Source organism: Austrofundulus limnaeus, unplaced genomic scaffold (assembly GCF_001266775.1).
Source record: "Austrofundulus limnaeus strain Quisiro unplaced genomic scaffold, Austrofundulus_limnaeus-1.0 Scaffold92, whole genome shotgun sequence".
Lineage (NCBI taxonomy): Eukaryota > Metazoa > Chordata > Actinopteri > Cyprinodontiformes > Rivulidae > Austrofundulus > Austrofundulus limnaeus.
In genome coordinates this window covers 1,367,455-1,383,006 of record NW_013952494.1, presented here as the reverse complement: position 1 = coordinate 1,383,006, position 15,552 = coordinate 1,367,455, and the positions used below count along the sequence as shown (strand labels likewise).

General features: G+C 38.2%; 1 protein-coding gene across 14 annotated transcripts in view; it reads left to right on the top strand.

Moving 5' to 3' along the window:
- Window positions 1–15,552, top strand: part of trpm3 (transient receptor potential cation channel, subfamily M, member 3) — a 166,971-nt gene that overhangs the window by 88,569 nt on the left and 62,850 nt on the right. For all 14 annotated transcript variants that reach the window (XM_014012547.1, XM_014012545.1, XM_014012554.1 and 11 more), the window contains exons 4-6: window positions 1,569–1,782; window positions 4,073–4,197; window positions 6,334–6,505. In XM_014012547.1, coding sequence (XP_013868001.1) covers window positions 1,569–1,782; window positions 4,073–4,197; window positions 6,334–6,505 — 511 coding nt within the window. The remainder of the gene's footprint in view (window positions 1–1,568; window positions 1,783–4,072; window positions 4,198–6,333; window positions 6,506–15,552) is intronic.

Sequence of the window (15,552 nt, the reverse complement as noted above, 5' to 3'; positions counted from 1 at the left end):
AGTCACCTGTGAACGATGGCCATGTGATGTGAGTATCAGTCACCTGTGAACGATGGCCATGTGATGTGAGTATCAGTCACATGGAGGCAGGACTCAAAAGCCCGAATTTTGCCTGAAACTCTCAGACTGAAGAAGTCTCTTGGAAGAGAGACGAAACGTTTCATTAAAGAAGAACCCGTCCAGAGGACCTATACAATTTTTTTTCCTTTGATTTTTAACCTGGATTACTGAGATGCGTCAGGATATCAGGGTTGATGGTTAATTTTCGGTACTAGGGTCAGGGACAGGATGTTTAGAGTGAGTAAAGGTAATTTTAGGCTTTGGGACGGTTAGTTTTTGTGCATTTTCTACACTTTCTGAAATGATGACAACAGATTCCACCCCATCTCGTCAATAACTGATCGGACACAGAGGGAACCTTGGAAAAGCGTCAATATGTGATGACTTGGGAGTGAAAATGGGTTAGTTTTAACATGTTACGACTGACTAAATGTGAAATAAATAATATAGAAATACCATTAAAAGTTAAAGCTAGAGTGTTTCTGAAAATTCTGGACTTTTCTGCTTTCTGACAGAAAAAAAAAATGGAAGAATATTCCAGTTAAAATTTGCAACCAGTAAAACTGGGCCACAACAAAAGTACCTGGCAAAAATGCAGTTAAAGGGAAATTTTAAATGGCAAATTTTGCTGACTACCAACTACCAGTTACTTTAGAACCTTGCACACCTCCACCTCGTAGTGGTCATTTCACGAATAAAGTAACCAACATGCATCATGGGAGATGTAGTTTATTGTCAATGCTGGTTTTAAAGCATATGCTTATTTTAAGACATCTTTGCAGCTCTTACGGGCCACACAAAATGCTGTGGCAGGCCACATTTGGCCCACGGGACTTGAGTTTTACATATAACCTAAAGTTTTTTTTTAGAGTATAACATGTCTATTATATAAATACCAACCCTTGTGAAACAGGGAGAAATATAAAAAAAAACATGGATGGCATTTTTACAAACTTGTGTTGAAAGTAATGAAGCAAATTCGTTGATTTTTGCTAAATGAGAGGTAAACAAGGGTTGTAATATGTTTGTTCTTAAACTGAATGGATGTACAAATACATTTTCTTGAAAATTAGTAATACATGATGCAGTCTGCAGTAGGTACTTTGTCATTTGACTAAGTTATTCATCACTATGAGTCTGGTAAATTTCATTAAAACCTTCATCTCTTAAACAGCGTCCTGTCCCACAAGCAATCTACTGGAGCATCCTTAGAATAAAAAAAATATTTGTGCCTTATTCCCAGTGTTAAATTATTCATCAACACCAGTGTCAGTTTGAGCTTCAGAGGGTGCTTTTTCGTAATAAACAGATGCTCTGTAATGCATGTGGTTCTTTAATCACAGCAAACATCTGTTCATTGCTCTGTTGTTTTCTAGACAAACACATGCTAACGCAGGTCTAAAACACTGATCCTCTTTCAGTGTTATAATTTTATTTTAATGCCATCCCTTTGGTGATGTAAAGTGTGTTCACATTTGTTCACAGTAGACCCTCTGCTCCATTTCCAGTATGTGCGAGTGTCTTACGACACCAAGCCTGACCTGCTGCTGCACCTGATGACCAAGGAGTGGCAGCTGGACCTTCCTAAGCTACTCATCTCAGTCCACGGAGGCCTCCAGAACTTCGAGTTACAGCCTAAACTCAAGCAGGTCTTTGGTAAAGGGCTCATCAAGGCTGCCATGACAACCGGAGCCTGGATTTTCACTGGCGGGGTGAACACAGGTAAAGCACAAAGATCATCCACCTTATTTATTGATTGTTTTAAATTATAAACTTCAAATATCACTTTTTTTCTCTTATAAAATTAACCAGACTATTCTAGTAAGGAACCCTGCACTTTAAAGGGGTAATAGTACGTGTTTCTCAGGCATATATTTAAATACTATACCATAATAAAGTATCTATGTCACCTTTAGTTGTTATTAAAATGCTGTTTTAATGTTTAAACAGAAAATAAACTTATCTTCTCATCACTTCCTCTTTTAAACGCCTTGAACTTGGCCTCTGTCTCTTTAAGAACCACCCTCTGCTTCTGTCTCGCCCATTTTGGTAAGGGGGGGGGGGGGGGCTGCCATGATGCAGTTTACTTGGCATCTGAAAATACATTTCCTCAAAGGTATTTTTAATCTGAAAAGAGCTTCACTGAGTNGTATTTTTAATCTGAAAAGAGCTTCACTGAGTGAGAACTAATGTTGAGAACTCAGCAGACAGTTTAAGTTTCACTTTCACTTTGCTTTGTTACTGCCAAGAGCCTGCAGGAGTCATGGGCGGGGTGTATGGGAAGGGGGGAGGGGGTGCACTCTGCCATGAGGAAGTTCGGCTTAAAGACACATCCCAGGGGTGTTTCTGGTACCAAAAAGTGTTTCTGGTCTCCACCTGTCGTTTTGCTCCTCAGCATGGCTGCCTAAAATCACTGCAGGATTTCTCAAACATGCATGAATGTCAGAGCAAGGCTTTGGGCATGTTTCTTTATGAGAGTATAACATTATAACATGATTTAAAATGCAAAAAAACTTGATTTTACATGACATTGCCCCTTTAAAGACGCTTGATCTTGATGGTAGCCTGGCCCTTGCCTTCCTACGCAGCTCCGCTTAATTCTAGTTTCCCATCACTGCTCCGTCTGGGACTTCTCCCATTGAGATGGATTTCGCTGGCAGATTTTTAGCCGGGCCAATCAGAAAATAGAACGTCAATTTTCTGCGCAGTGTCTGCTTGTAGTTTATTTTACCTGGGCCAATCAACAAACAGAAGGAGGAGCTTTGAATGACGTTGACTTTCTGCGCAGTGTCTGCTAGTTAGGTTAACACACGGCAGTGGAGGAAGTGAAAGAAGCCAGTCCGTGTTGATAAGGCTTCCAAATTAAATTAAATTTGTCTGACAAAGCAGCAGCTCTCATTTACAGTCATCTCGTTCAGCTCGGTATATTTCTCCTCTCAGTAGGGTTGTTTAAAGCACATGCGATTTCCGGTTAGCTTCTTAGCTTAGCCTCCTTCACAGCGACATACGTAGCAGCCAACTGATCCAATCATTTTAAACTTCAGCAGAGGCCACGCCTCCTGCAATAAATCGATTCTCAATGCATCAAGTCCAGACCCTTGTCTGAAGCAAAGTGAAGGACAGGGTCTGGTTTAAACCAGGCTATCTTGATGGAGCCTTTGCGATAATTTATGAATTGGAAAAAAAAATTATAAGATAAAAAAATAATTAATTAAACAAACTGATGAGTGGTACACAGAATGAATAAATATAGAGTTAGAAAGTGTTTTCAGAGATCGAATCAGGGTCCTGTGTTTCTGTTCTCTGTACATTTTTGAACCATTTCAAAGAAGGTCATGTGCAGTTATTTTTGACTGATTTTTTTTTCCAATTTTGACACAGAATGCTTGGTTGTTTAATGAATACATCACCTTTCAAATAGAAGTTTTGGTTGGGCAGTGTTCACATTGTAATGCCTCAGTCATCTTTAGATCCTTAATTAACGCTACCTCACTTTGTCTTCACTTAAGACGATCACTGTAGCTTCTGTTCATTATCATTCATTCAGTAACTCTGACTTAATTTAGATCTTAACAAAAAGAAAACAACAGAGCTGTAATGTTCCTTCATAGAGATGAAAGCATTAAAAAAACACACAATACAGTATTGGGTGTTGTAGAGAGGCCACACTTAAATGCAGAAAAGAATAGAGAGTAAGATTTAGTGACAGAATGAGTACAGAAGCAAGTGAGAGGCTTGAATAATGGATGGATGGGTGGATGGGTAGGACAGTGGCTGGAGGTGGAGAAGGATGTGAATGTCAGCTGGAAGAATGTGATAAGATGCCCCCCCGGGTTTGACTGTTGCTCCCCTGAGAGCAACACTAGGGGCCTGGAGAGGTGGGTGTCCATTTACATTAGCTGCCTTGCTGCGGTCTTTGTTCCTAATGGATGCTGCAGAGTGGATCACTGTGACGTTAAGCTGTTAACTGATTGTGAGAAAACATATTTTTCTTCCTCTCTTTCACACGTAGGGGTGATTCGGCACGTGGGGGATGCATTAAAGGACCACGCCTCCAAATCAAGAGGGAAGATCTGCACCATTGGTATTGCTCCATGGGGCATCGTCGAAAATCAAGAGGATCTTGTTGGTAAAGATGTAAGTCTCAGACAAGAGGAGCGGGCACTTCCTTATATTAGACCTAGTTTGCGTGTGTTTGTATAAAGCAATTCTCCAAACCGCCACATGCCTGTTAACAATTCCCAAAACCTGTACACTGTGTAGATTTTTAAAAACGATTTTGTTAGGATTCCCATTAGCTTGTGCAGGCCATCAGGTATTTGCCGCCGGGTGTCAGCTTATTAACTGAGATGCTGAGTTAGCCAATATAATCTGTGATAAACACTCCTTCACAGTAAGTTGGACAGCTGGCGGAACCTCATTAGACCGCCGAGCTCCTGCTGACTCACTCAAATCTCTGGGAGTCAGTATTCACATTTTTGGGTGGAATTTCATCAGAATATGCAGCACTCTGTCCCACTGAAACAAGTCAAGCGGAGCCGATTAATGTCAGGAGCTGAAACGAGATGATAAAGTGCCGAGGGACTTTTTTTTTTTTTCACTTTTTTTCACTTGATTAGCTTTAACTGTCTGCGTAATGACTAGATGAGTTCACCTCATATCGTTGGGCACTTTCCCAGTTCACCATATTCTTTTCCAGGAAAACCCTCATCGTTTATAAATATCAGCACAGCTTTCTGTGCAACACAAGGAATGTGTAACATGGCAGATAATGTGAATGCACCAGAGTATCTTTTAAGAAATATATGCAGCAAAATAAAGAAAGGACAAAAATATATGAAATGCTAATTGTTTTGCATTGTAGCAACTTCAAGGACTCACAAGAGACAGATGTAAGGGCACATTACTCAAAAATGACGATAAGAAGAAAACTTATACTTTAATTTGAAAAAGGCTTGTTGGGGATCACCAGAAGCTTCCAGCAGCAGCAAGAAACTAAAAGCTTAAGAAGTAGAAAGGAAAGGAATCACAACTAATGATTTTATATCCACAGGACTAGGAAGAATTTTTATATCATCATTATTTTTTATATTTTACTGCATAGAACATGTTTTATTGTAACCAGTCCTAAATTGTATTTCATATCTTCAGATCTTATGAAAATCTCAGAATATTTTTCTTTCGATTTTAGCTGCTTTTTCACTGATGCTCTGTCCAGTAATAAACCTTCTTTAGAGGATTTTGTTTATGTTGTTGCTGTTTCTTAAGCTATAAATTAAAATCTATGCATCGATGCAGTAAAAAGCCTCTCATTCTAAAGGGATGCACCAGTGTAGCGTAGCAAATGACTTAGGAACAAGACAACTTAGGGAAAATATAACAATTTTATTAAATATTTGTGCATTTTGTTACCAATTACATCAAATTGATTGGCTTGGACCACAAAAAACAAAATAGAAATTTTGTGACAACCAAGTGAATTTAAAAGAGCTATAAGCTGAAACTTGACATAAACAAAGGTTGATGCATCTCTTAGCTCCTGTTCCATGTCTTGGCTGATTTTATTTTTATTTTTTAATTTATCAAAGCTTTCAAATACTGTCCATCTGCTGTGTTTAGTGTGTTTAGGCTTGACTCTTTTTATTTTGTACTTCTCTGTTCCAACTTCTCTACCTTTTTTTTAAATCTCACAATGCAGAATTAGCCTGCAAAAGAAAGAGAAAGAAAGAAAGAAAGAAAGAAAGAAAGAAAGAAAGAAAGAAAGAAAGAAAGAAAGAAAGAAAGAAAGAAAGAAAGAAAGAAAGATTAAGTTTGGCTCCTTAGAATAAAGTGTAAACACATCTAGGGGTTATTTAAAAATGCTTGTGTCTTTCTTCTGTGTCAGCTGCCACTTTTGACAAGAAGTAAAATTTACTACAAAAACATTTGATAAAGATGCTTCAAAAGAACACATTTAGTTACAAAGAAAACAAGATTAAACCAAACCTGTTTACTTGTCCAGGTTGCCTCACTGTCCTTCCTTTCTTTGGCTGCAGTTTTCTCAAGAGATACATGAGATCATGAGAGACTTTGTCCCCGCAGGCTCCTGACTGTGTGTTTGTAACACAGCACTGTTGTCCTAGCTTGGTCCTATTACTTAAAAAACATCGATAGAAGATGCACCTGCCAAACAGTTTTCAAAACTTGAAACTATAAATTTCTACCAGCAGCTGATGATTGTGTGATTGTGCATCATTTTCTGCTGGATAATGCTCACATCAATGCGTCGGTCAGGTGGTGCGTCCGTACCAGACCATGTCCAACCCCATGAGCAAGCTGACGGTTCTGAACAGTCTCCACTCCCACTTCATCCTGGCGGACAACGGCACCACGGGGAAGTACGGGGCTGAGGTGCGGCTACGGCGGCAGCTGGAGAAGCACATCTCTCTGCAGAAGATCAACACACGTGAGTGAAATTTACCGCACTTGTTTGACAGCATCATCACCAGACTGAACCAGACACCATGTTTTAAATCCGCAGGTGGCGGCAATAAGGAAGCACCGGTTTTTATTTGATTAACAATAACACCTGAGGTTAATTGACAGATTTTTAAAGATGTTTGTCAGACCACAGTGTTGGTGTATTTTTAGACAGCAGGGCAGAACTTAATGAGCATTCGAGGTTTTAAACTTTCCCTCTCTGCAGGAAGCATTCTTTTTTTTCTTTCAAAACTTTTAGACAGCTGTGACGCTTCTCTGTTCCCCAAATAAAACTGCTTGATAATTGCTGGTTTCCAGTTCTGACTTGTCTACTGGGACCAAACCAGCTAAAAATAAACAAGTTGAAAAATTACAGTCACACATCAATAAGAAAACCTAACAGGAGCCCAAACACAGAAAAGCTGTGATGAAAAGTGTGATCACATCTTTTTAAAAATATTTATTTGTGTTCATGTTAAATCTGAGGTATATGCCAACTGAAATAAATGTACATGAAAAGTTTTTAACACCCTAATATTTATTTTTGTGGCTTTCTGTAATAATATGTTTCTGACAACATTATAAATATTGTCTTTTAAATAACATGGTGCAATTGAAACAAACGCGTTTTTGTTATTAATTCTTTAATCATTTGTCTTCATTTTAAAGATACCTCATGTTTTGGTTCTATTTATTACACAAAGTCAAAGGTTTGGTATTATCCTTAACTCAGTAAAAAGCTTTCTGCAGCCATGATTTATCTCCTTTTATCTTATTTTTTTCTTTGCTTTCTACATAAAGCCAGTTTCTAATGCTTATTTTGGAGTTTGGTAGGAATGAATTCACACATCAGTGCTCATTTAGGAAACGTGGCGAACCCCCTCTGGTGTCAGGAAGCAGGTTTAACCGAGTGCACTGCCGTGACTCGAATAACCCGTTTGTCAACAGCGTTTGTGTTCACTGTCAGAAGCCCCCCCGCTGAGGTTTGTTGATAGTGACATTATAAGGGTACGCTAAATGAAACTGCTCTTTGTGTGTTGCTGCTACCACATGGTTCCTAAAACTTTAACTCGGAGTATCTGGGAAATGTTTTTGGGTTGAAATAAGTCTCAAATGTGTTTTCTGCTTTGTCGCCCTTTGCCTTAAACCCAAATGACCTGTGGGCTTCCCTTTGTCATCCTATGCCTGGATTCATTCAAAAGGGGCTGGGAAGGCAAAGGGACGTCCAGTTGTCATGCGAGCATCAAGTCAGTTTTTCTATTTAAAATTCTCCTCTGCTTATATTTCACCCTTTATGCGATTTGAAGGTGATCGCCAGTGTTTTTATTTTTTTGGGGGGGGTTTTGCTAAAGCAACAAGGTGGCATCTGTTGCCGCTCTGTGACACGTATCACATAGCTATCACCCACAGAGCCTCTGTCACAGTAACCTTCAGCTGCACAGATAACCATCTTCAGATTTTATCTCTTCCTCGGGCTGGTAACTCACCTTATGAGATCATGCACTCAACCAAAATGAATCCAAATGATTTAAATTGCTCTCATGATGAGATGTGTTACTCTGATCTGTGTCTTAGGTTACAATTAGTTTAAGAGTTTCACCAATTTGAATGGAATACATGACGATGATCTTTGTATTGAGCTAAGGTCATCAGAAGGTTGAGAAATGACAGCTGATCTGGTTAAACTATAGAAGAAACATTAAGCATGATTCCACCTAATATAGGGAGATGTTGCACCTTGTGTGGGACTCAGATGTGTTGATAATGACTGAACTATAAATCTGGTCTGTTTTTGCAGAAATGTTGCCACAAGTTGCATTTTATGTTCCCTTCAACACAAACACATTTCTATGAGATACCCTGCTGTGCTCATTTTACTCCCCTCACTGCTGTAGGCTAATCAGACATGAGCCATTTCTTGATTTGATTATCTGTCTGATTATTATCTTTTGGACAGCAGCAGATTTCCTCATTTCAGGATCCAGATGCAGTTTGAGGTGTTAGGATCTGTGTTTTTTTTTTTTTTAGCTCAGTTCCCTGATTATTGATTTAATTTCCTTTATTTGCTTGTTGTTGTTTTCCACATATTTCATTTTTTAGTCCTCATGTTCCTCGTGTCACCAGTTTCTCCTCAGTCCCTTTCTACCCCGCCCACTCTTACCTGTCCCCAGCTGTTATTGATCCAGATGTTTCCTCTTCACTCATCAGTCCCTGGCCACAAAGTCAGTTTTCACTTACCTGCAGTCTGGCACTGTGAGTTGCATGACCCCCTCCTTTGCTTCTCCTCTGTGTCTCCTCGGGTTTGAGTTATTTTGTTTTCTTCTCTTTTTAATCAACTTTTATGTTTTACTTGTTCTTCCTTGTGTTTGTCTGTATTCCTGGGTCCACCCAACTGTGATTTGAGGTACTATCTTATAAAGTTTTCAAAAGAAAACGAAAGGGGAAAAAGGTAGCTTAGCTTGTCAAGCATGTAGCTGGTTTATATATTTTTTATTTATTTATTTTTTTGTGAGCAGTCACACAAACTGCACACGAACACAAGATGAAAGAAGGGTTCTGGTTTGGTATGCCTAATCTCCCCTTTGGATATTTTTGTAACATCTGGGCAATCCTTCTTCTAATCCTACTAAAGTTGTATGAACCAGCGTGTGACGTGACTGCCAGAATAACTGTGGCAATAATCAAACTGAGTGCAGCACACGGGAGTCAGTTACACGAAACTAAACTGCATGCTGAGTGACTCTTTTCACTACATCGGATGCATTCAGCATCTCTGCAAATGGTTTACGCAAACTCCTTTTATAATGAAAAGCCAAATTTCCTCCTGATCCTTCTGTTGTTCCTGCATGTTTGTGTTTGGAGCAGCAGCAGCTCTATCGGCACCCGTTGAAACTGATCAGGGCACGAGTAAAGCTTTTAACACCACACTTAGATTGAACTTTTTATTTCCCTCTGCATGCTTTCAGCATTTGTACCTTTCTAAGTGGAAAGTCAATAACGGGCAGCTCTGACTGAGTGTGAAATAAACGTCCTCAGACAGGAAACTTGGGGTCGCTGAATGAAGCCAGCGCGCTCACACGGCAGAGTGAATGTTCACTGCTTTGTTTCGCTCTCGGTTTTTCTTGTAGCGTTTTGGCAGCCAGATGTGGTCTGTTTAGAGTGAAAGACTGAAAAGAGCCTGAATGCAGCTCAGCCCTTTATGATTGTTGTTTTTTACTTTACACACATTGGTATTTTCAACCCTCATTTAATTTATTTGATCTAAAATATGCAAAAAAAAAAAAAATCAACTCTCTGGTATAAGTCACTGTCACAATGTTATGGCTGCACCACATCAAGTGTCTCAGAGATAAAAATGGAAAATCAGTCATATGAGTGAGAAAGTGATATGAATGTGTGAAGAGGGAGTCTTACAATGTGCAAAGTAATTATGAGGCGGCTGAAGAAGACGCAGCCGGTGAGACAAGGGTGTCCTCACATAAATTATAAAATGATAAGAAAAAAAAACACGTAGCAACATACGGTGAAATAAATCTGCATGGCTGAAGGTTTTCTCTTTACACTAAATAAAGGAGAAAGAAGAAAATACACGCTTTGGTGTTTTTGCATGTTTTATCTACACTTAGCCTGAAATTGAATGTCAAGGTGATAATTGGTGCAAGTTTAGATAAAATCTCTGGAAATGAACAATTCCCCTTGAGTACCCCCTTGTTCCCCCCTTTCCACCAAAATTACCTGGAATATCAGGGCACATGTGTGTACCTTCGTGCAACCTTCACCGACCCTCCTTCCTGTAGCCGCAGCTTTCATTAATCACAGAGTAAGTAAAGGAAGTAGCTCAGGGTAATTGAATCTAGAAGCTGGAAGGCCTTGCTTTGCAGATTTGCCGTGACATTTTGACCTTCACTGGTGGCACAGCTCGAACGAGAGAAACAATAGTTAAGCTGTTGGACAGGAGAAGACAGAGTGGTTGTTTTAAGTGCTGCAAATGTTTTGGACATGATGTCCTGATGCATCTCAGTAATCCAGGTAGAAAAAAATCAAAAAGGAAAAATGAGGAGGTCCTCTGGATGGGTTCTTCTTTAGTGAAACGTTTTGTCTCTCGTCCAAGAGACTTCTTCAGTCTGAAGAGTTTCAGGTGAACTCAGCCTTATAAGCACTGCCTCCACAAGGACAAACAGGTTAGTCACATGCAAAAGAGGGCCATCGCCTAACAATAGGCTTGTTTAGATTTATTTAGTCACATGCAAAAGAGGGCCATCGCCTAACAATAGGCTTGATTAGTTCTATTGTTCATAGAGGGTCATGTGCCTCATCACCTGACTTATTGGTTTGGATGCTGTGGTTCTTAGGTGCCGTGTTATGTGTATGTAGTGAATGCAGGTGGGGCTCAACATCCCCCCAACCTGTTTGTCCACCATGTGGGGGCAGTGCTTATAAGGCTGAGTTCACCTGAAACTCCTCAGACTGAAGAAGTCTCTTGGAGGAGAGACGAAATGTTTCACTAAAGAAGAACCCATCCAGAGGACCTACTTATTTTTTCTTTTTGATTTTGGATATGATGTTAATTTTTCAGATATTGATATTGAAATTAACCCGTTTTGGGATGTTTGTCATGTAGAAAATGTATTCACTTTTTACAAATGAGGCAATAATAGCAGGGAAACACTGAAATGTTCAAACATTGACATTCAAATTTACTTTAGATGCAATTTAAAGGTTAATTTGAGTTTTTCTATGAATAAACTTTATTTTCCCATCTCATTTGTTATACCTCCCGCCCTGATTTCAATTTTAATTCATTTGTGTGTCACTTAACACATAAAGTTTAGCATTAAGAAGGAAACAGACGCAGTGTGGGAACAATGGAAGCCATGGGGGGTGGGAGGTGTTCAGGTATGCTTATGCATGAATGAAAATAAAATCATGTCAAAATGATTAACATGAGCTGCCACAGTGTTCAGCCTGCTGGCACAGAGATAACAGGGTCTGCAACCTTGCTGCAGATGTGGTTCCAGGAGGAGGATGGGTGACGACACTTTATGGGGTGTGAAATGATCAGAATGAAATAAAGTATATATCTCATATGGTTGAAAACAAACAGTGACAGTGAAATGTAGTTTTAGTAGTTTGCTCATACACTAGGCTGAATCTTGTTGAAAACAATCTATTTTTTCTTAACATCTTACCTTCTTGTGCATTATTGTTATTATTATAATTATCATTATTAATATTCACTGATTCTTCACTTGTGTTTCAGAAACACAATGTTTTTGAAATTTTTGCATCCAACATTCAAAGATAACAGTAGAAGACAAAAATGTTTACATCAACTAAAAAACAAATACAGGATTTTCATAATCCAGAGTTTTTATGTTTTTTTTTTACTAGATTTATAAATCTGCTTGTAAATGCAATAAGCAAAAGCAACATTGCAGCTACTTGTGACTATAGGTTTCACTATTAGTTCACAATACCTGTTTTTTATATCTGAGGGTGAAAGAAAGACATAATACGTAGTTAAAATGAATACAAACTCCTGCTATACATTTATATTATTTTCTTATTGCTAAAAATTGGTCTATTATGGAAGCATAGAGCTGTCACATGACATAAAATTATTTTAAACTGGATCTCATTATAATGATAAAACTGTCTCGTAAAAACAAGAAAGCTATCTTGAAAAATGAGAAAACTATATTGTTATATCAAGATAACCACCTCATTATAACATGTTGTGGTTTCTTCTGCTTTGTCACTTTCACTGAAGTTAATTGCCTGGATGGCCTGATGGAGGACATGACTGAGCCACTATATGCCTTTTTATGAAGAAGAAATCTGCAAGAGGAACACATTTCTAGACTAAAAAAATGACAAAGTCAGTTACTGAATAATGTATTTGAAATAATAGCATCTGAATTCAGATTAGAGAGTGCATAAAGCTAAAGAAGTGCTAATAGCTGCAACGTCTGAGCACAAACCCAAATAATATGTGTTCTGTTCGTTTTTGTTTATATAGTGCATGTTCTCCATCAGGCCGTCCAGGCAATAAACTTCAGTGAAAGTGACAAACCAGAAGAAACCATAACACGTTATAACGAGATGGTTATCTCGATATAACCAGATAGTTTTCTCATTATAATGAGATCCAGTTTAAAAATTATTTTGTCATGTGACAGCTCTACGCTTCCGTAGTACGTAGCTTGTAATGTTAAATCTTGATTTACTGTATAGTGTTTTAGTCTTACTCTCTTTGAAATTAAACCACAATCTGCAAAGAAAATGAACAAGTCTAACAGAACATGATGGGAAAAACAAATAGAATTTTTTGTAATAAAGAGATATAATTGGCCAGGAAAAAAAACAAAGACTGGGTTCAGAACCTTTATCATTGCTTTTGTAGATCATTTAAAAGTCATTTCTGCATAGAGATTTATTGTATGGTGATATACATTTTTTGCCACACATATAAGAAATAAGAGTAAAACCATAAAACTTATTTAGTCTTATCCATATGCATAAGTCTGTTTGGGCTGGATGATAATTTGCAGCTCCTGTCTGATTTTCCAGACTATACAAATCAGGGAGAACGAAAACACACAGGCTTGTTTTTATCAGCCTGGCAATCCCCAGTTTGATGAACTGTGGGTGTGAAACTCAAAAGTCTTTCTTTTTTTCTCTCTCTGCTGCTTTAAGACAAGGATAATAACAACTGATTTTAGGACAGCTTTATCCTCCTTTCACACAGTGTAACAAAAAACTCAAAGGAGCAGCTGGACCAGAGGGACACAGGAGAGGAAAACATTTCAGCATGTCTTAAAGAAACTGATGTGTCTGCATTTTTATTTAGCATCATGGTCGAATTTTAGTCATTTTTAAATGTGTCTTGGGTGCATTTACACCCACAGTAGTGTGAAATATCAGCGGGATTGATCCGCGATGTAAAGTCAGTGAGTGGATCAGGGTGTAAAGATTATGGTTCTCTGAATACTTTTTACACACTTGACAAGTTTTGTGAGTTTTTTCTGGGTGCTTTTATAAACTCAAAAAGTCCAAAGATAAGATTTTTGGACTAATGAGTCATAGCAGCTGCAGATGTGTAAATGTTTTAAGCTATAAAAACAGATTTTGTTGTAATTATATTAAAGTGGTCTTGATCTCTCTCTAAGGTGCGCTTCCATTACAAACTCATGGCCTTGTTCTTTAAATATTGTACTGGTTCAACATTACATATAACGCACTACAGCATGTTGTGCCGTGTAAAAATCTTTAAATAATTCCTTATTTTTGGTTTCAAGGAGTGAAACCTTCATGTAATATTTTACAGTGGTCTATATTAGTTCCCCCACCAATGCTTTCTGAAAAATGTCAAAGTTCTTCATTCCACATTGGTTGCTTTGTCACTTATTTTCTGTCCAGTCCTTGAAACAAACTATAGTATATTATGTTTACAAAAACAAACATGATGAAGGAAACAGTGGAGGACAAAAGGCAATATTTTAGGCAGGTTCTTCAAAAAAACATTTCTTAACAGATGAATAACAGTGTTTGAATGTCATATATTTAAAGGAGAGAGTATTACTCAAAATCAACTTTGTTGAGCTTTATTTCATGTTACAATGTCATTCCCTCATCAAAAACATACCTAGAGTGTCGCTTTGAGTCATTTACTGTATTCATGTTTGAGGAATCCATGAAGCTGCACAAGCGCGTGCTTTTACAAAGCACCGCCTATTTACACAAAGCTCCTCCCTGGAGCTCAGTCTGCAGCTGAGCCCCCCTCCCCCCCCCCCCCCCCCCCCCCCCCCCCACACACACACACACACACACACACACAGAGCACCCTTCTACCAATGCATTGTTGTGAAGGCATCCTGAAGTGGAAGTGTCTGAAATGGTATAAGGTTCTTCCAAGACAGAGACCAACTTTATGGTTACATGATGCAAATTCAGGTTATTTTTGATTTATAAGCATTTACATAACAACTGAAGATAACACAGTTACTTGATTATGGTATACATATGAATTATATGCCTAGAAAATGCAACCCCCCAGCTGAGACCTCAAACAGGACCAAAGAGATTCATCTTTAAATTGATCATTTTTGGTATGACAGATTTCCAGCTGACAGTTCTTTGAGAACCACTTTGTTAGAAATAAAAAGCCTTTTTTTGTCCAACTGTGTTATCTTCGGTATTTTTATAGATTCAACAAAAGAAAAGGGAATAAATGTCTTTGTGACGGGCTGCAGGTAGTGAGGTGTATAAAGGTCCAATTTAAAAGTGGCTCTAAATTGTCTGTCATGTCAACAGAAAACTGGTTCATCTGTTGACTTTGGGAGTCTTTTATAACTGAATCATTCAACGCTTAAAATGGTCAGGGACTGGGCAGAAAATGAATAAAGAAAGAAAGAAAAAAGAATCAAAGGTCAAAGATGAAAGACGAAAGCCTGGAGAACGACTGATCAAAACCACTTTTAAAAATTCCAACAACGTCTCGATGTCTGAATAGAAAGTATGAAAATAGGAAGACTTGATTTTAATTTTTTTGCACAAAACTATAAATTGCTGTTTTTTAATAAAAAAAGGATAGAACTCTCAAAACATGGCAGTTCTATTAGACTTAATTCATACATAATTATAGCCATAAACAAATTCAATAAAACTCTTTCAGTTTCCAAAATAACTCACTATTAAAATGAAACTGGTTGATAAAAAAAGGTAAACATAATCTATTCTGAGCAGGTCAAATATAAAAGGGGATCGGGGGCAGAAAGTTAAGTTCTACATGCAGGATTTTGCTCCACAGATTTGATCTTTCATATTTGCTTCAGTCGTAGCAGCTGATTTAGTGTTTAAATATAAATGTGAGAGGAAAGTGTTCCTCCTTCTTCGACTTTTTTTCTAAGAAGTTGTCAGAACTGCATATTTTACAACACCTCTTTTAGTCATACTGATGCTAATTTGAAATACACAAGGACAAACTGGCACCCCCCTACACACACACACACACACACACACACACACACACAC